This window comes from Camelus bactrianus, chromosome 14 (genome assembly GCF_048773025.1).
Source record: "Camelus bactrianus isolate YW-2024 breed Bactrian camel chromosome 14, ASM4877302v1, whole genome shotgun sequence".
NCBI classification, from domain to species: Eukaryota; Metazoa; Chordata; class Mammalia; order Artiodactyla; family Camelidae; genus Camelus; species Camelus bactrianus.
This window is the reverse complement of record NC_133552.1, coordinates 13,623,779-13,644,418: the sequence shown is the minus strand read 5'-3', so window position 1 is coordinate 13,644,418 and position 20,640 is coordinate 13,623,779. Positions and strand designations below refer to the sequence as shown.

The following is a 20,640-nucleotide window of genomic DNA, read 5'->3' as shown; positions in this document are numbered from 1 at the left end:
AAGTATATAAAGAAATGTTCTGGGTGTTCAACAAGCCTGTGAGGTACTGTCTATGGGCTGTTATAATGTCAGGCAATGACAGTGCAGGGATGCCCAAATCATCGTCCCAGGTGTCTGGGACCAAACGAGGCCATGAAGGAGACAGGCATGAAAAGAACGTTAGAATAAAATGTGGTCCTTAGGGGAGGAGAATAGGTCAGTGTTAGAGATCATGTTTAGCATTCATGAGGTCCTGGGTTCTATCCCCAGTACCTCAGTTTAAAAAATAATAATAAAATAAAATTGCAGGGTGCAATATTTTTAAAATGTTGTCCTTGCTCTCAGGGAGACATGAATGAAATTCTGTGGGAGCTCAGAGGTAGGAGCGAGTAATTCTGCCTGGAAAGAGTTAGGAAGGGCTTCACAGAGGAGAAAATCTGTAACCCAAGTCTTAAGTGAGGAGCTGAAGTTGAGGGAGGATGAGAAGGACATTCCAGGCAGAGAGAATACAGTGGGCAAAGGCAGCAAAGCTCAGAATAACATGGTGCGTTCATGGGACACCAGGCAGCGTGATCTGACTCCGATGTCAAGAGATTTCCAGGGAGTGGCAGGCATCCCGGCTGGAAAGGCAGGTCCGGACAGGATGTGAAGTGTCTCGTGTGCTGGGCAAACAAGTTTACGCTTTGTCGTGTCAGTAAAACACCATATTCTCAGTCGACAGGCTAAGTCAGTACTTTGCCATTACTGTCTAACCCGGTCTTAAGCAAGTCTTCCTTCTGTTGGCTTCCATACTCTTGTTAGAGGCGGGGCACGGATGTGGAAGACAGGTTGGTAAACTTAGCATGATCTTCCCCATTCTTCTTTTTTATTCTTCTCCCACATCTGATTAGTCACCAAAGTCAGTGACTATTCTGTCACAAATGCTTTCTTTGTTTTTTCTTAGGTCAACCATTTAATAAGCATTTACCTGTGGCAGGTATTGGGCCAAGGGCTTTATACATCTTCTTAGTCAACCCTCAATTAGCCCTATGAGGTCATGTTTTAGTCAATGTTCTTGGTAGCAAACAGTAAATATCTTAAGCAGAAGAGGAATTTACTGGAAAGTCATCAGGCAGCTCACAGAATTCATAGGAAGGCGGAGGACTAGGTTCAGGAAAGAGCCATGGGAAGAAGCAGAGTCCAAAGTTGGGATCCTACCTCAGCAACAATTCCCAGGACGTGCCCTGCCACACCTCTGCATGCTAATCTCACTACAGAGGCCTCAAAGATTCTCAAGCTGACCACCGTGCCTTTGCATCACTACCCCCAGCACAGAGAGGAGGATGAGAGGAACAGCTTCCCTTTTGTGGCTTCTCACTTGCATTGGGATTCATTCAAATTAGGAAGGATGTTTAGATACCAGACAGCAAAAATGACAGACATCCATCAGGGTGTTTAACATATGAGGGAATAGACTTAGAGCAGGTAGGGTAGCTAGCCAAGTGCCATCGCTAGTCAGCGGTGGAGCCAGGACTGGAGCCCAAGTCAGCTTGTCTGCAGAGCCCACGGTGTTATGCAATCCTCTGCCTTGCCTCCTCTAAACCATCCCAGCTCGATTTCACAGCCCACACACCAGTCCCATCGCCTCGTTTGCATTCCTGCCTCCTACCTGGTCTCCCTGCTTTGTGCTCCCCCGTCTCAGATCATTCTCTACACAGTTGCTAAGATAATGTTTTTTGAGTACCACCAACACCACGTCAGCCACTTGTTCAAAAACCTGTGACTCACCCCTTTGAGAGCCTTTCCTAACTAATATCATTCCACACTGATCACTCGGTAGTCAGTCAAATAATGTTGCTACGGTGCCGTCGCAGGCGTATAATTTATACTACACTATCTTATACTTATTAATAGTCTCTAGCTATTACATTGATATGTGATTCTGCTAAGGTCAGAGAGCCTGTCTTCTGCTGCTTTTGCGACTCTAACGACAAGTCCCAGTATCTAACACAGTGAATGTCACCTCGTTGAATCCCAGGGCCTCTGGGAGAGTTGTGTTCCCATCATCAGTGTTATTTGCAGAGCATGTCTTGCTGCCTAATTCATTATTAGCGTCCCTGAAATTTCCCAGTTTCTTCCTGTGTTTCTCTGCCATGTATACTGTGCCCTACCAAGAGTTAAGAGTGTTACAAAATTGCTGATGATACCAATAATTTTATCTCAGTTTTTGGACACGTTCGTCTACCCTCAGATACTGTAAGCTGAAGAAAGGTGAAAAGTGGTATATTTTTTCTTGGAGCTGGGAGGTGAGAGGAAATAATATTTAGAGCATGCACCCTCCTTTCCAGTTAGGAATAATAAAGGTAATACAACGTGCAGCACAACATGCAGTTGGGGAATCTGGCTGCCTGAGATTCCTGCAGGGAAGCCTCTTGCCTGGTTGCTGAGTGGCCTTCATGTGGCAGAGGCCGTGATTAGCAATTAAGAACGCTCTGGACTCTCCATATCCTCTAGAGCCTTCTAAATCCAGATCAAGAAGGCCAAGAACCAGAGCACGTAGGTGCTTCACCTCCCTTCTGCCTATACTCCAGTCTGGAGCAACATTTTTTGAGGAATTGTCTCTTTCTTGAGTTTACTTAGTTAGCTCATTATTTGTTTATTTATTTTTTAATTGAAGTTCTGTCAGTTACAATGTGTCAATTTCTGGTGTACGGCACAATGTCCCCGTCATGCATATACATACATACATTCATTTTCATATCTTTCTTGAGTTTCTGACATCAGAAGAGGTCACACCTACACACACAGCCCACAATTTGATGATCACTACCTCCAGAAGAATTTATAAAACTCAGAATTTATTTGAAGTATACTCATATATGCTGTGGTCATTTCAGAGCTGTCAAGAGGAAGGATAAAAATGATAGGGTTTCTGTCCTCAAGGGGTTAACCTTCTGTCTGGGGTACAAATCTGTTAAACATCTAACTGATGGATAATGGGGTAAGAAAGTAAATTAAGTCTGTCCTGGGTATAAGAATGGCACCTGGAAGGGAGTAAGCCACTCTGTCTGGGGGGAGAGATCCCAAAAGGCCTTGCAGAGGATGAAATATTTGAGCTAAGTCTGAAGGAAGAGTCAGAGTTTGCTGGACAGATGAAGTGGAAAGTGCCCATTCTAAGAAGAGGGCAGAGAGGTGTATCACGGAATGAAAAGCTTAGATAGTCACGTAGCTTGGATTCTGAAAATGCTTATTCAGCATCCATTCTCTCCTACCCTGCAAACTTCCTAGCCAGGGGTTGTGTGTAACTGAGCTCCACGGATAGGTCTTGATCGGCCTTAGTCAGTTGGCATAGTCCATTCCCTTGCTAGAGCTGGTTCCCAGAAAGGTTCCCTCCAGGCCTAAAAAATACAGCCATGGCGTTCCTCAGGGATATTAGTTCAGGGCTGGCTATATCAGATCAGAAAGAAGCCGAGTTGGGCTTGATGGTTGGGGGAAGAGATGCACTCATGTGGAAGAGGAAGCATGTAAACCTGAGAGCTGCTAGTTTCCATTTGGTTACTTCAAGGGGAGGCAACCAGAGGATAATGATGTCATGTGGAGCTGGGGGAACTGCAGAGAAACAGAGCCAAATGACCTGAACAAACTCTGACCAGACACTAAGTGATCCCTTGTGTTCCTTTCATTCTTTAAAAGATCAAGTCGAATTTCTTGTTCCTAAATCATCCTACTTGAGGCAGCGTCACTGGATTGGAGGTTTGAAGGGGTAGAAGATGGGAAATGAATAAACTGGAGAGGTAGGCTTGGGCCAGATGATGAGTGTAGTTTCAGTTTTAGGGACATGGAAAGCCCTCAAAGGTTTTAGGCCATGTTGGGGAGTAACACGATCTGATGTGAGTTTTAGAAAGATTACTCTAGCAGCATTGAGGAGGATGGCTTGGCAGAAGCAAGGCTGGGGCCGTGAGAACAGGAAACCATGTCACATTCCCACTTCCTTCATCATTCCATTCACGGGTGCGGGTTCTAGCTCCTTTTGGCATGAATCTCAAAAGGGAATCACTCAGGTTGTTAAAAATACTTAATCTGTGAACATATGGTAGAAGATATAAATTCTTCAGGATTTTATACCCTGGAAGTAAAGATGTATGTTTTAGATGCCCATAAAATTCTTCAGCGATTGAGTGTAAGAGATCAAAGTTTGGGTTATAATTTTTGGTCTATCAGTGATATCTTGGCCTCCTTCTGTTTCTTGTTAGTACTTCCAATTTGTTCTCTGCTCCCTGTGAACTCTTTTTATTTATTTGTCAATGCAGTCTTTTCTTCTCATTGTTTGAGTTTTTTGTTTTTGCTTTTTTTCCCCCTAGAGACAGAATGGCAGTTGAAGAGAAACAATAATGTTGAGTTGTTGGCACAGAAGTTCTTTTCCCATGGTATCTGTTGCTATTGAGGGAAATTAACCTGATCCTAACCAGTTTTACTCAAGAGGAGACGTCTTTGATGACAAACATTTGTCCCAGTCTCTTTGGCCTCCACTATTGATGGCCAAGTAAATTCTGTTGATAGATATGTGACTCTGCTCCATTTCACTGGAAACTGTTCTGCAAGGATATTAAGACTGAATTAATCTTTGCTTACTTATCATTAATGAGCTTTCTATGCCTTGCACTGTGCTTTACACTAGAGACAGCACCATAGGAGAGGGAAGCTGGGCCTCTGCATAAACAGGGCTAATAGTATGAATTCTGAGAATGGAAGTGCTTTTCCTTAAAGCAGGGCGATGAGGCTTAAGCAGTAAGAGAGGTCCATATGTAAGATGGCTGTGCTGTGTTGATCCTTAAACTTATGAGAAGATTTCAAAAGCATCATCAGACATATGTAAAGAGTGTCAGATGCCATTCTGCTAGGACTGCAGTGACACTTGATCATTAACCACTGATCTTCAGCAGGGTCTTTGAGGATACAGATGATCTCATTTTTTGTTGACAGAATCATTGTTCCTCCCCATGTGTATGATTTTAGATGGAAAATGGAACCAAAAGTATGCACTTGTAGAAAAATGTGTTGTCCCCAAAGTTGCCATAACATACAAAATGTCCATTCCTTCAAGAACTATAGTTAAATGTGAGAATTAGAGACTATTCCTTCCAGATAAATAAGCCATTTTGCCTAAATGGCAACACATTTCATCCCCTCCTCCACTCCACTGTTTCCTATGGGCAGTATTCCTTCTCCAAAGTTCCCATTTAATTCCTTCACATGTTTTATTAAACATTATTTGATGCAGGAGATTTGCAGCAAAACTGGCCACAAAAATGTGGACCCGAACCTGAGCATAGTCCTGACCATTATTTTTTATTTTTAAAATGGAGGTAACTGGGGATTGAACCCAGGACCTTGTGCATGCTAAGCTTGTGCTCTACCACTGAGCTGTACCCACCAGTTCTCTGATCTTTATTTTTAAAACAAAATCTTGTCACATTAACTTCTCTTCTCTACTTGCTCATTGGACTCTAGAGCCAATGGTCCTCTAATGATAAAACCAAATTATGAGCCAAGCTGAGCTCTGTCCTTGCCTTCACAAGGGAGTTAATCACATTCAGAACCTGGCTCACTCCCTGGCACAGAGCAGGCACTGAGCAAATATTTGCTGGAAGAAAGAATAAAGGAAGATAGTGTCCGTGGAAATGTGAGTTAGTCTGAGTTTCCTTGAGCTAACCTGAGGACACTGATGGATTTAAGACCCTCAAATGACAGACTGAGGAGCTTGTCTTCTCATTTCTGTTTTCAGTCAGCAATTTTTTGAGCACCGCCATGCTCTGGGAATAGTTGACTCACTTCCTCTTGACCAAATGTGGTTGGGGTTTCTCTGCACTTGGTCTTCTAAGGAGCAGAACTTCTCAGTCATAGTATCTGTCTCTTACTTCAGCCCAGGTCAGGGCTCGTGGAAGGGTGGGTCTGCGGTAGCCTGAAAGTTATTATGTTAGTAAAGAGGATGCCAAGAAGGAACAGACACATAAACTCTCTTCCTTCTTCTCGTTTCTTTCATTATTTCACCCTGTTACCATTTCTCTAAGGTTGGTTCCCATTCCCAGTCCATTCCACTGTGTCCTCTAGGTTCATCTGCAGAAAATTCCTCCAAAATAAAGATGAAACTAACTCCTGTTTACTGCTGGCAGGAATGCAAAATGGTACAGCCACTTTGGAAGACAGCGTGGCAGTTTCTTACAAAAATAAACACGCTTTTACCATGCAATTGGTAATCTGGCTCCTTGGTATTTACCCAAAGGAGTGGAAAACTTATGTCCACACAAAAACCTGAACATGGATGTTTATAGCAGCTTTATTGATAATTGCAAAAACTTGGAAGCAACCAAGATTCAGTAGGTGAGTGGAGAAAAAAACTATGGTGCATTCAGACAATGGAATATTATTCAGTGCTAAAAAGAAATGAGCCATCAAGACATAAAAAGACATGGAGGAACTTATAAACTTATTACTAACTGAAAGAAGCTAATCTGAAAAACTTGCATACTGTATGATTCCAACTATGTGACATTCTGGAAAAGGCAACTATGGAGAAACAAAAGATTAGTGGCTGCCAGGGGTTAGGGGAGGGGAGAGTGATTAGGCAGAGCACAGATGATTTTTAGGACAGTGAAACTATTCTGTATGATACTAGAATGATGCATACGTGTCATTATATATTTGTCCAAACCCACAGAATGTACAACACCGAGAATGAACCCTAAATTAAATAGTAGACTTTGGATGTAGGTTCACTTATTGTAATAAATGGACCACTCTGGTGGGAGGGGAGGCTGTGTACGTATGGGAATAGGAGGTATATGGGAATTCTTTGTACTTCCTGCTCAATTTTGCTGTGAACTTAAAATTCCTTAAAAAAAATTAAGTCTATTAAAAACATATATTGATAGGTAGGTAGATGATATAGGTATAGATATAGATAATATAAATGAACCTGACTTCAGCCCTTCGGGTACATGAAAACCTATTGTTGGCCCCAGCTTGCCCAGGCTAGAGAGGAGTAGGGGGGATTGAAGAGGAAGATTCAGGCAAAAGCCTTGCAAAAGCCTTGTGCTTGCTTCCTCCAGCCCAAGTGAGCAGGGGAAAAGTGACAGGTTGTGTTTTGTTACTCAGTGGGCCACATAAAAGACACTGGTCTGATCAGAAACACTAGATGCTGCCAGGGGAAGAGCAAGCAGACTGGCTAGTCTCTCCTCCTGCGAAAGTACAGGAAATGGGAGACGTGCCCATGACAGGAGACCCAGCCCTCTGTATCTTGGGTCACTTTGCCTGCACCCTTCCATGGGATTCCCAGGTCTTAGTCCCCAGATGACACTCAACACCAAGGGCCACCTGAATTAGAATCACTGGAAATGCTTTATAAAAATTCAGATTCTCAGGTCAAGCTCCCAGAAAACCAAATCCAGCCATTCAGGGGTAGGACCTAGGAACTGGCATTTTTAAGAAGTTCCCCAGGTGCTCATCTGCAGTCAGGCTTCAGAAGCACAAAACCCTTGTTGCCAAGGGGGTCCTCGTGCCTGCTACTGGGAAGGGAATGGGGAAGAGAGGAGGCAGACAATAGAAGGGTGTTTATGTGATGTTCCTGGATGGAACTGAAAAGAAATTCTGGAGAAACGTTATTGGTCATGGAAGTTCTATATCAAGGGACGGTTACTTTGCACTGTAGGGATTTGGTGAACATGCCTGGGACCTACCAGTGCATATCTGAGTCAGCAAGAAAATTCAGAATTCAAAACAATGAATTCTAGACACTGGAATTCACAGAAAGGCAGAGGTATTTTTGAATTCTTTGTGCTCAGATTTTTGCCCTTTCAGAAGTTGGGACTTCTGCTACAAGATGTTATGGCCTTGACCTGTGACCCTATTTGGATAATTAGATTTCTCCTTTGTTTTGAGACCAAGTCGTCATCTCCACCCCTTTTCTTCTCTCTCTCTGTCCTCCCAAGGTTTCCTTCCAACTCCCTCTCCACTATCCCTTCTTGCTTTAGAGGAGCCACTTGCCAGATGCTGGCCTGTTCCTTCAGACGAATGACCTTATTCGTGTTTCACAACAACCCTGTGAGTTTGCTGTCATTATTCCCAGGTTACAGATGAAGAAAGCGGGGGTTCCAACAGATTCAGTGACCTGCTAAAGGACACGCTGGTCTACTCCCACCTTGTCCCCCAGCTCTGGCACCTACGACCCTGTCTAGGCCTCCTGCTCAGAACACCAGTCCTCCCGATCCAGCCCTGTGTTTTCCTAAGTTGTCACTGCAGATTTGAATGCCTGGCTCTTGAACCCAAGCCTGGAGGTTGGTGCGCAGCTGCCTCTCAGATGTCCCTGCGGCTCACTCACTGCCTCTCAGACTGGTATCCCAGATGTGTTTCATCTGATGAGGCCGGATCCCCAGATCCCGGCTGTATTAGGGAAAACTCATTCTTCTCCTGTGCTTCTCCTTTACTCTCACAACGCTACCACCTGCACAGCACTTCTGACGCTGGAAGTGCAGGTGTTTTCCCCTATCAAGCGATTCTCTGACACCAGCTGGATGTCCTACACTTTGACTCAGATCTACCGGGAGATAGCATCAGTTCTCGCAGGTTAAGGGCTCAGTCCTGTGAGACTGTCCCCCACTTCAGATGCCGACTGCAAGTAGTAGGTCCCTAAGTTACCCAAAACTTCTCTCCAACTTGGCTGTAAGTCAGAGGTTCCCACCAGCCGCGCCTCTAATTCAACTGATTTGCTAGAGCGGCTCCAGAACTCAGGGAAACATTTACGTTTACCAGTTATGAAAGGATATGATAAAGGATGCAGATGAACAGTCACATGAAGAGATACATAGGGTGAAGTCTGGCGGGGGGGTGGTCCTGAGGGCAAGAGCTTCTGTCCCTGTGGAGTTGGGGTGCATCACTCTCCCAGCATGGATGTGCTCACCCACCTGGAAGCTTGCTGAACCCCCTCCCATTGGGATCTTGTGGTGCTCCCTCATATAGGCATGAGCAGTTATTCACTTCACTTCCAGCCCCTCTCCCCTCTCTGGAGAAGGGCAGGGGCTGAAATTTTGGAGCTTTTAATCATAGCTTGGTCTTTCTGGTGACCAGCCCTCATCCAGGAGCCACCCAGGAGCCCACCTAACATGACCTCATTAGAACAAGAGATGGTCCTAGTACTCTTATTGCTTTGGAATTTACAAGGGTTTCAGGAGTTCTGTGCCAGGAACAGGGGCAGAGACCAATATATCTATTTCTTCTTATTTACATCTGCCCAGCATTTTATTGCCAGAATAAGTTGCAGAGGATGAGCCAGAAAAATACATGCTGTTTTCTGCAAGAGAAGGCTCTAGACTCTGCTCTGAGCCTTTTCCTTGGACTCACCCTGTTCCCTATGATTGGCCTTCCAAGACTCCAAGAGTGAGGAGTCAATCCAAAAAGAAGTTGCCTTGATCCAATTATTAAGTACAATTCCTTTTCTTTAATCCTCCCCCTGCCTAAAAGCTCTGTGCCCTGCTGGAGTGGCAGCCTCCTTTCTGTTTCCTAGATCAGAATCTTGTCATCTGCTCTGTGAAAACTTTTCAAGTGATACACAGACGCCCGTCATGTTAAGGGTCTCATTTCCAGATCCTCAGCTCTTACAGGTACTTTTTCCTACAACCAATTTGCCTGAGGATGTGCCTGCATTTATATCAGATGTTCTCCCATCTCATAAACTTTACCCATACCAATCTTACTGTGGTGCTTTGCATGGGGTAGAGAACAACAACAACAACAAAGGTACTACAAAATATTGATTTGGGGGAAACATTTTCTATTGAGATATAATGAGCAAATTATATTAGTTTCAGGTGTATGACATCATGATTCAGTATTTGTATATATTGTGAAATGATCACCACAAGTCTAGTTATCACCCATCACCACACAGAGTTACAACTCCTTTTCCCTTGGGATGAGAACTTTTAAGCTCTACTCTCAGCAACTTTCAAATATGCAATACAGTACTATTAGCTCTAGTCACCATTGCTGTATGTTACATCCCCAGGACTTGTTTATTTTATACCTGAATATTTGTACTTTTTGGCTACCTTCACCCATTTCACACACCCATGGGGGATAATTTAATGGTTAATAGGGCAACTTAATGTACAGATCTTTCTGGTCTTGTCTTATAAATATTCCTGGTAAGAGGGAAGAAACAGTGATATTTTGGCTCCTCTTAAGAGGCTCTGAATTCTATAGGGATGCATTTTGAATTAGTGTTTTAGTTTTCCTCAGAGAAATACCAAGATGTGAAACTGTTGGATCATGTGGCAGTTTTATTTTTAATTTTTTGAGCAGCCTCCACTGTTTTCACAGTGGCTGCACCAATTTACATTCCCATCAGCAGTGTACAAGGGGTTCCCTTTTCTCCACATCCTTGCCAACACTTATTTGTTGTCTTTTTGATAACAGCCATTCTGACAGGTGTGAGGTGATATGTCATGGGGTATTGAACTCCTGACTACACCTAGTAATCCATCTTAAAAGATGCAGTCCATTGTATTTGTATAATATTCCTCAAAATACTTATTAATATTTATTTATTTATTTGAATGACAAAATGAAATGAATTTTTTTTCTGACAGAGAATAAGTCTGATTTCCCTGATTGGTCTGACGATAGGCCTTTGAAAACTAGGCTACATGGTGGACTTCTTCCATAAAAATCTGCAGCTCTAAGATTCAGAGAAAGAAGTATATAAGCATGTGATGAGATAAAAGCACTTTATTAAAAAAAATTGTATTAGCAAAGCTATACTGAATTTAAAACATTAATTTTTTTCCCAATTCTTTTTTAGTATATAGGGTTAACCAAAATGCCTTTCAGTGAAAGAATAACAGATAAAAATAATAGCCACCTAATATGTTTTATATACTTCCCAGAAATTGAGAAAATAAACTACTTCAATAAATGTGTAAAAATTCCTTTCACAATTCGGGTGGTTTCAATTCTTTGCTTTCAGTAAAACTGATGGAGGTATAATAGAATTTGTCAGCAAGTCATCAAAAATAATATTAGGTAATAGACAACTATAATTTATGTAGCATAAAATTTATCATTTTAAAGTGTACAATTCAATGTCTTTTAGAATATTCACAAATTTGTGCAATCACTGTGATAATTAATTTTAAAACATTTTTATTATCTGAAAAAGAAATCTTGCACATCCCTTAGCCATCAAAATTGGCCCCCCTAACTTCTCCCATCCCCCCATGTTATTAGCAACCACTAATCAGCTTTCTGTGCCTGTAGATTTGCATATTCTGGACATTTCATATGAATGGGATCTTATAATATGTGATCCTTTATGACTGGCTTTTCTTCTCTCAGCATTAAGTTTTCAAGGTTCATCCCTTTTGTAGCATGTATCAGTATTTTATTTCTTTTTGTTGCTGAATATCCCATTGTATGGATATACTACCTTTTATCCACTCATCAATTGATGAACATTGGGATTTCCACAGTTTGGCTATTTAAATAATACTTCGATGACTATTCATGTCAAGTTTTTTGTGTAGATCTAAGTTTTCCTTTCTCTTGGGTGTATATACTTAGAAAGTGGAATTTCTGGGTCGTATGGTAACTAAATGTTTAACAGTTTGAGGAAATGCCAGACTATCTTCTAGAAACTGCACTGTTTTACAATCTCCCTAGCAGTGCATGAGCAGGCTTCAACCTCTCCATATCTTTGTTAACATTTGCTATTGTCTGTATTTTATTTTAGCCATCCTAGTAGTTGTGAAGTAGTGTCTCATTGTGGTTTTGATTTGCTTTTCCTTGATGACTAATGATGTTGAACATCTATTCATGTGCTTATTAGTCATATGTATATATATATTCCTTGGGAAATGTCTATTTAGATTCTTTGCCAATTTAAAACTTGCATTGTCTTTTTATTATTGAATTGTAAGAGTTATTTATATATTCTAGATACAAGTCTCTTACCAGATACATGATTTGCAAAATTTTTCTCTTGACAATGTGATTTTTGATATGTAACTCAGAGAGAGTTCAAAGAATTGAGTAGCATTGATATAACAAAACTCATTCCACTCCCATATATTTATGTAAATGAGATTTCGTAGCCTTTACATTTACAAGACAAAATATAGGAATAGAATTGATCCTGATTCTTGCTTATGTCTGGCAGTAAGCCATTATTTATCTTTGGATACAGGGGAATGTAAAAACCTAATCTTGTTTATCTCTAATAATAACTTTCATTAAACATTTCTAGTTAAAAATTAACTTTTTATGTTTATATACATTATATAAATTTCTCATATACTTATGTTGTTTTGACCTACTGTGTACTAACAATTGTAAGGATCAATTAATGTAAAAGAAACTTTTAAAAATTAGAGATTTGTGGCCTTATTATACTAAATAAAGTATAGAATTTAAATTTATATATGTATTTATTTGTTTCAGATAGTATTACAGAGGAATCAATGATCCTCAGGCATAAACTATTTACAATAAAGGCTAATATTTACAAGATGCTAGAACTCAGGCTTTTTTTTTTTTAAATATTTAAGCTTATACACTGAAAGTCTTCAAAATTCTTTAAGGTGGTATATGTACAAAGGAGTTTGAGAATCATTTTCTAGCATTCTACTCCTTTCTCTTTAATCTGCATCAGAATGCTCTTTCTTGCAGGTGGGGATGTGGGGCTTAGCAGTCTTAAATTTGCCCAGAGTGAGCTGGAGTACTCAACCTGGGTTTATGATAATTACATGCTTTCTGTAATTGCATATAGAATTGTCTGTTCACATGCATATGTGTCCCCCATTCCAGCTGACCCATAATATTCGTCTGAGTTTCAACAAAGTCTTCCACTAAAACATTTAAGAGCTACTGTGTGTGACTAGTACTTTCCTCTCACCTGTCTATTAGGACACCTCATTTATCTCATGCTAGGCCTTTCTCTTAGGTACCAATTAATCATTTGTTGCCTTTACCATACTGCTATTATCATCTGCCTGCTGGATGTCATTTGCTGTTTCTTCTCCCAAGGATCACCCATCCTAGGAATTAGGGCAAGTTCCAGATACCAGTGTTTCCATTATGCACTAATGGAATAGTTAAACAAATCCTGAACTGCCTCTGTTTCTTTCTATTCATTCATTTAACAAATACTTAACAGCATGCCTCCTAACCTGCCAGGTACTGTTCTAGGGTCTAGGAAAACAATGATGAACAGACAGACAGGTCTCTCTTCTCCTAGTATATCTCTTCTGGAAGAAAAAGACTAAGAAATAAATAAGAAACACACAAGATTATTTTGGGCAGAAGTAAGTACCGTGAAAGAAATAAACCTGGGTGATACCACAGGGAGTGTTATGAAGAGGTGGGGTACAGTTGGGAGGATAAGACTCTTTAAGGAGCTAATACTGGAGCTGAAGCTTGAATGGTGAGAAGAAAGTAACCAGGAGGTGAACATACTTGATGCAAAGGCCACCAGCAGGAAGGAGACTGGTGCTTCTAGGGAATTGGAAAGTACTGAGCAGAAGAGGTGTGGTTGCAAAAGCATTTTATCCCAAGTGCAGTGGTAAGCCACTGATGCATTTTAAGCAGAGGAGTAACTGATCTGGTTTATATTTTATAACAGAATCCTTTTGGCTATTATGATTGAAAAAAAAAGATTGTATGGGTTCAAGAGAAGAAAGAGAGAAAGCAGTTAGGCTACTGTGGTAGTAAACGCCAGAGATTCTGGTGACTTGGACTGTGGTAGAGATGATATAAATGGGAAAATTCGAGATATATTTTGGAAATGGAGCTGATAGATCTTGTTAATGGTTTGGATATGAATTCTGAGGAAAAGAGAAGAATCAAGTTTTGAACAATTGGGTGAATGATGCAGCAGTTTTAAAGATATTGTTTGGGAATATTTGGAACACCTATTAAACAGTTAAGTGACAAAGTGGAGTAGCATTAGATATGAGTCTGGAGTTCAGAAATGTGGTGAGGGTAGAGATCATATGGGTATCAGGAACATATGGATGGTAATTAGAACCACTGTAGTAAGCTCAGTAACATCCCCCCAAATACGTTCCCGACTTAATTGCTGGAACCTTTAAGAATGTATTGTGCATAAAGGCACTTGAAATTTGTCATTTGTAAGCCTCACAACAACCGCCTAAGGTAGGCGCTGTCATCCTCCACCTACTAGATGGAGAACCTGAAGCTCAGAGAACTGGAATGCTTTGGTCTGGGTTGCTAAACTGGAAAATCTCTCAACCTCCCTTTCAAGGGCCTTAGCAAATTTCTACAAGTTGGGAGGGGTAGAAAGCTGCACTGTGGCTTTGACAGGTCCTTTGCAGCCTACTGCCTTGGCTGCCAAAAACCTGCCTTAGAAAATGCATTTCTACAAGGCCTGTTGCAATCTTTGACCAGCTCTGGCCTATCATTTTTCTCACCTCCAGAGCCCTTGGCAGCCCAATCACACCACATAGACCATCACCATTCCTCACCTAGCTTGTTAACTCTGGGAGAGCTAATGGGATTATCACATTACCAAAGACCCCAGGCCCTGTGCCAGGCGCCTAATATTCGTTCAATAATCGTAATAACTCCATCCATTGTCTCTGGTGCAAACTAGAAAGGCTGGATTACTGGGGTGTGTAAAGGAGTCAGAACCAGGAGGAGCAGGGAGGTCTGGGTTCAAGTCTGAGAGGGGGGAGAGGCTATAGCTCTAACTTGAAGCTTAAGTAACCTTGGGCTAGTAACTTATCATCTAAGAAAACGAGGATGTTGACACTACAGATCATCTCTAAGCTCCCTCAAAGATGCCTGTATGAGACTTTTTCCTCTTTCCCCAGCTCCTGACGCTCCACTATTATGGGTAGTGACAGGGGCGGAGCGGTTGTCTGCTCAGCTGAGGGCTACTCTTTCGTCCCCTGCCTTAGAGGCCTGTCCAGGCCGTGACTCGGCACCGAGCTCGCCAGGCCAGGAGCGATGAGAAGTGGGCGATAGGTCATTCTGGGACAAGGAAGAGAAGGCTCCGAAAAACTACAACTCCCAGGAGCCCACGGGGTGGCACTCGGCGGCCTTGGGCTGGTGCATGTTGGAAGCAGTAAACCGCGCTTCATTATAAGGCCGCTCAGGACAGGTAACTCGTGCGCATGCCCAGTCACATCCCAACTAGTACTGCTTCTTTCCTTACTGCAGGATTCTTTTCTTTCCGGCCTCTCCCAGGAGCACTTTTCCCCGCCCCACCTCCGCCCCTCTTTTCAGGGATTTTGAATGGGCGGGGCCACTGGCAAGCGCGTTCCCAGGACTGTGTACGTGCGCGTTCACGGGAGATTAAATAGGGAGGGGACTAAATACTGGGTGTGGAAGGTGGAGAGGAGAAAGCAGAGCATGGAAGGCGCATGCGTTCTTGAGGCGGTGCGGCAAGGCTTCGGGAATGGCGGAGGGGCGGGGCGGAAATGGGCTAGTGGGCTGACGCACGCGCATTGGGCCACCAGCGCCCCGCCTCCTTTTCCAGTTTCCCCTCCTCCTCTAGCACCCTTCCGGAAGTGCAGCCGCCCTCGCGCCCACCAGCGGCCACCCCCTGCGGCAGGCCCCGCCCCCTGCCGGCCCCGCCCCCTGCTCTCCGCCCCCTCCTCCTGTGGTGGTGCCGGGTTGCAGCGCCGGTCGTGGCGGTTTCGGTGCCCGAAGCCGGGAGCCCTGAGTCGTTCCCGGGAGCGGCGGCCAGGCTATGATCGCGGGTCCCCGGCGTCCCGCTCCGGCCAACCAGAGTCCTTGTCTCGGCTTGTGTCCGTACCCGAGCAGTCTCCTCAGCCCGGCTCCGCGGCGCGATCGGCGGCGGCGCCCCCAGCGCGCCCCTTCCTCCGATGGCGGCAGAGATCCAGCCCAAGCCTCTGACCCGAAAGCCGATCCTGCTGCAGCGGGTCGAAGGGTCCCAGGAGGTGGTGAATATGGCCGTGATCGTGCCCAAGGAGGAGGGCGTCATCAGTGTCTCGGAGGACAGGTACGGACCGCTGCCCTCAGTCGCGAGGAGGGGCGGGACGGGACGGCGGTCCCCGAGCCCGCTTCAGGGGCTGTGCCTCCACGTCGGCGCGAGTGTAGAGCGCTCTCAAGTTTTTATTATCATGCGCATCCCGGTGGTGCCCGTGTCTAGCAGCGCGTCGTCGCAGCTGCGTGCCTTGGGGGACGGAGCCCTGACAGCGGCGTGCTGTCTGGCCTTGTCCTGGCTCGGCTGGCGCTTGTCTGGGCCAGGGTGGCCCTTGGACTAACGGTTTGCCGGCCACTGGACCTTGGTCCAGCCCTGAGGACAGGAGGGGAAGAGGGAGGAGCTTCGCGGCCCGGCAGGTGTGTGCGTGGGGAGGATGCTCCAAGCCTCTTCTGCGAGATAACTAAGGGCTTTTTGAGAACTCTGGTACAGTTCCTAAGGCTCCAGACAGAGAAAGCAAATGCCACTCCCTTCTCCCAGACATTCCCACCGAATCCAGATCTCCCAGACATCTTACACTGAATTCAGTGACTATTGCAAGTTGTGAAAAAAGTATTTGGGCTTCTGCCCAAAAGGAGAGGTCCATTCTTTACTTTGCCCTCCTTTTCTTACCTCTTCAAGCTCAAGGGGAAGCTCCTAGAACTTTTAAGGGACTACTGCTGCAAATAGCTCTTGAGTTCCTTCCCTTTGCTTGCTTCCTTTCTTTTTGCCTAATTTTGCTTTATATGCAGAAGTAGAGCCAGTTCTTCTGCCTTTAGTACTCTCCCTTGTTTTTAAGACGGTGCTTTTTTGCTTTAACTTAGTGCCCTTTAATATGCAGAAATTATGCTGACGAAGCTAATTTGCAGAGGAATGATACCTGAATATAGTAGTTATGGTTTTGATCTGGAATTGTTGCTTTTATAGCATCAACTAGCATTCTAAAAAATGTAGCATTATAGAAGTATATGACAAGGGGCTTTAACCTTAAGCAGTAGTTAGGTTTCCTTAATGTACGTTCAAATTATGCTGAGGTAGAAAATACTTTTTCTCAGTAACTTGTAAATTTGCAGGCAGATGTGAAGCAGCAAAATGTTCATACTGTCTTTATACTCATTTCAGCACTTTGCATACAGTGTAGCCTCAAACAATGTGCCTGATAGGTCTGTTCATATCATAGATTCTTCAGTATAACCAGGGTGAATATGTTAATGACATATTCTTGTCTACATCAGACTCCATACAAAGGGCCAAATGGTGCTTGATTCATTTCCCATGCAAATCCAATGGAAAACATTGTAAACATACACCGATGGCAAGCAGTCTGCAAGAACTGAAGAAATTCATGGCGGCAATGGAATACATGGATGTAGAAACCTTTTAAAATTCACAAAGAAGCCTTATGAGTGTTTGATTTTTCCATAGAGGCAAAATTCTATTAAAGAGATGGCTTCTGGACCTAGAAATCTTTTGTCATAGAATTTTGTTGTTTTTTTTTTTAAAGAATGTATTATGAACATCACTTTCCATGTCTATACCTACTAGAGACGAAATCGCTCAACCTAACTGCTGTAGGAAATTCATAAGGAAGTTTGTTGAATCAAGTAAGAGAGGGAGAAAGGTAGTTAAACTTAAGCTCCTTTAATATTACTTTTGAAACTTTTTGCTCTGGTTGAGGGTTTTTGAGTACAGGTTAGTTTTCATAGTTTTTTGGTGGTGTTTTTAAGAGTTCAAAGGGATCTTCGAGGTTATTTGCTGTAACAGATTCCTTTTATATGTATGTGTATGTATAACTGAATTGCTTTGCTCTACACCTGAAACTAACATTATAAATCAACTACTCTTCAATAAAACAAACAAACAAACAATCTAAAGGGGGAAAAAAATCCAGCTTCATTTTACAAATGAGAAAATTTAGGCCAGAGAATTTGCCTGCCCAAGTTCATGTAGCTTGTGGTGAAGCCAGGCCTAGCTCCTAAGTCTTCTGATTCCCATTTCACAGTGTTTATCCTGAAGGAAACAGCGTTAGGGGAGTGCATTTAAGAGTCTTTGGAGAAGCTGAAGTAGCATATATGAAAGAAACTGAAAGATAAGTTTTATTTGATCATGGGACAAAAGAAATGCAATGTTTAGCTATATATTAAGCTTAATTTTCACTTTCCCAGTTTACAATGTAAGTAATAGAAATTATCTTATTATGCAATTACTATTAAGTCCAGAATTATTCTTTACATATATTTTATTGTTAATCAAGTCAACAAGTCTGTGTTTCCATAGCTCATAGACTTTGTTATTTAGAGCTCAATTTTTAAAAAAAAATTTTTAAGGAGATGAGGTAATTAGGTTTACTTATTTACTTATTTTTTAAGTGGAAATACTGGGAATTGAATCTAGGACCTTGTGCATGCTAGGGAGGCCCTCTACCACTGAGCTATCCCCTCCCGCTAGAGCTCAATTTTGATTATGGTTTTCATTAAAAGAGAATTGATCTGTATTCTTGCTTTTCAAAATCCAGTGTCACTGTCACTTGACATAATGATAAAGATATTAAGATATAATATTGATTTTCATCAAAACCTACCAAGCCATTTCCATTCATTGCTTCAGCTAGAAATAAGCAGTTTTCATTCCTGAACTATAAGGTTAAACACAAAATAATGTCACATTTCTGAATGGTAGTGTCTCAAATTCTTCTGAAACCTTGGTTTTTTCTTTTTGACCTGTGGTTCCCAATAGCCTTTATCTATACCTTTGAAAATGCTTAACATTTTCTGCCTTCAACAGTGTTATAGATACTTGTTGTCCATTTATCTTCTCCATGAATTCCCTAAGGTGCTACATGTGTCTTATTCACTGTAATATCTATGGGGCCTAGTATGGTGGGTGGCTGGCTCACAGTAAGCCATCAGTAAACACTTATTGTATCAGTGACTGATCTTTTTGTTGTTCCTGAAAGCCAGCATCTTAACTATTGTAGACATTTCGTTGATATTTGTCTGAATGAATTTTATGACAACCTGTGAAAGGTCTGTGTGGACAAATGTACTCTTGTGGGAAAAGGATTGGACTGGACCACCTTTAAAGGTGCTTTAAAATTTTGAAAGTCCACGCATTGCTTCATTCATTCCATCAGCCAACATTTGAGCCCCTACTGTGTTCCAAGCCCATGAGCACACTACGTTGGTGAAAATGACAAGGTCCTTCCAAGTTGCTCACAAGTCAGTGGGAGGACATTTTAGAAGAAAACAAAACACAACCTCCAAGATTTAGTATTGAAAAGAGAATTTGTAGGTGGGGAGGAGTGACTGGATTCCAGATTCTTGGACTACCGTCTTTACCCTACGGCTGTTGTCAGTAGTGCGCTGATAATATTCTAATCTTCAGGCCCAAGAGTGGCTAAAAACCCTTATCCTCAGTTCATCTGAATCCAGTTAAGAAATATAAAAATGATCTGACTTGCAAGTGTAGGTTTCTGGTGCTATCATAAAGCAGAGTTTGTTCTCAGAACTCACCGGCTTTATCTTAGTCTATCTTTGCTTTAATTGTAGCTGAATTCTGTTTCCAGAGGACATGCCCAACTTTGGTACATGAGGTTCCTCATTTCTCAGCTTCTGTCTAAACTGTCTTTTCTGAGTGAATGTCATTTTTAACAGTCCTTGCCTAGGAGTTTCCTCCCAGACATTTTGGCTCTATTTCGGTTAAGACTAATGTCTAGCCTGCAGCTTACCAGGGTAGCTGGTAATCTGCAGCTCCCTTGTCCAGTGGCAGCCTCTTCTCCAAGTGTTGAAAGCCAGTAGAGACTGTTCCAGGTGGGACCGGCCCCATTTAGACCTTATCTTTGTAAGTTCTTTACATACATACCTTAACACTAGTCAACAATTTTCGCATTCGTACAGAGACTTTCAATGACTTTAGTTAGTTACTGTTAGACACTTATAGGAAATTGTTCCTTCACTGGGCATCTCTACGCCTGCAATGAATAAATGGGGGTAAGATTTTTTTTTTTTAAATCTCATATAAAGAGATGTGCTGATGATGAGTACAAACACCATTCACTGGGGTTGTTGAGGAATCTTTGCTTGTGGTGGTTAAAGAAAAGACCAAGGAGCTTTTCTCCAGATGGGTCTTGTAGGATGAGTAGGAGTTCATGTGAAAAAGCTAGGGTGTTGGAAGGGGCATTCTAGCTCTAGAGGGAAGAGAAAACTTAGTGCATGGAGCAGCACTAGAATGGACTGGTGGTCTGGTTTACAACAGACTTGGGAGTCAGTCAGCTTGAATTCAGAACTCAGCTCTGAATGTCACACTTTGAGGAATCTGGAAAATTAGTGTCTCTAAAGATGGACAGTCCCAAAACCCTGAGTGTAAGAATTTGGAATTCTTTTCTGGATAAAAAGATCTGAGGGTGTGGTGGTGGGGTATTGTGGAGGAGGCTGTGAGGGAGGGGACTGCAGAAGATGAGGTTAATGGGGAGGGACTCTGGGGAACTGCCACCTTATATTTTGACTTTATTCAGGACCAGTTTATACGGCATAAGTTAGCTGTGTTCTCTGTAAGCCCTAAGGATACATAGAACCCATGCAATGGGTAGTAAATAGGGAGTCACATTTTTATCTCAATAGATCTGATCTCCAATGCCTAGCAGAAAGGAGATATGCACTGTATGTTCATTGAATGAATTAAGCAGTGGC

At 42.5% G+C, this 20,640-nt stretch overlaps 1 protein-coding gene across 2 annotated transcripts in view; it reads left to right on the top strand.

The window, feature by feature from the left end:
• Nucleotides 1-15,523: 15,523 nt before the first annotated feature.
• WDFY2 (WD repeat and FYVE domain containing 2) overlaps nucleotides 15,524-20,640 on the top strand; it is a 149,895-nt gene continuing 144,778 nt past the window's right edge. Inside the window, exon 1 of one of the 2 annotated variants that reach the window (XM_010951440.3) lies at nucleotides 15,524-15,991. In XM_010951440.3, the coding sequence (XP_010949742.1) occupies nucleotides 15,855-15,991 (137 nt within the window). In that variant the 5' untranslated portion in view covers nucleotides 15,524-15,854. The remainder of the gene's footprint in view (nucleotides 15,992-20,640) is intronic. The other variant, XM_045514071.2, reaches the window with a different exon arrangement.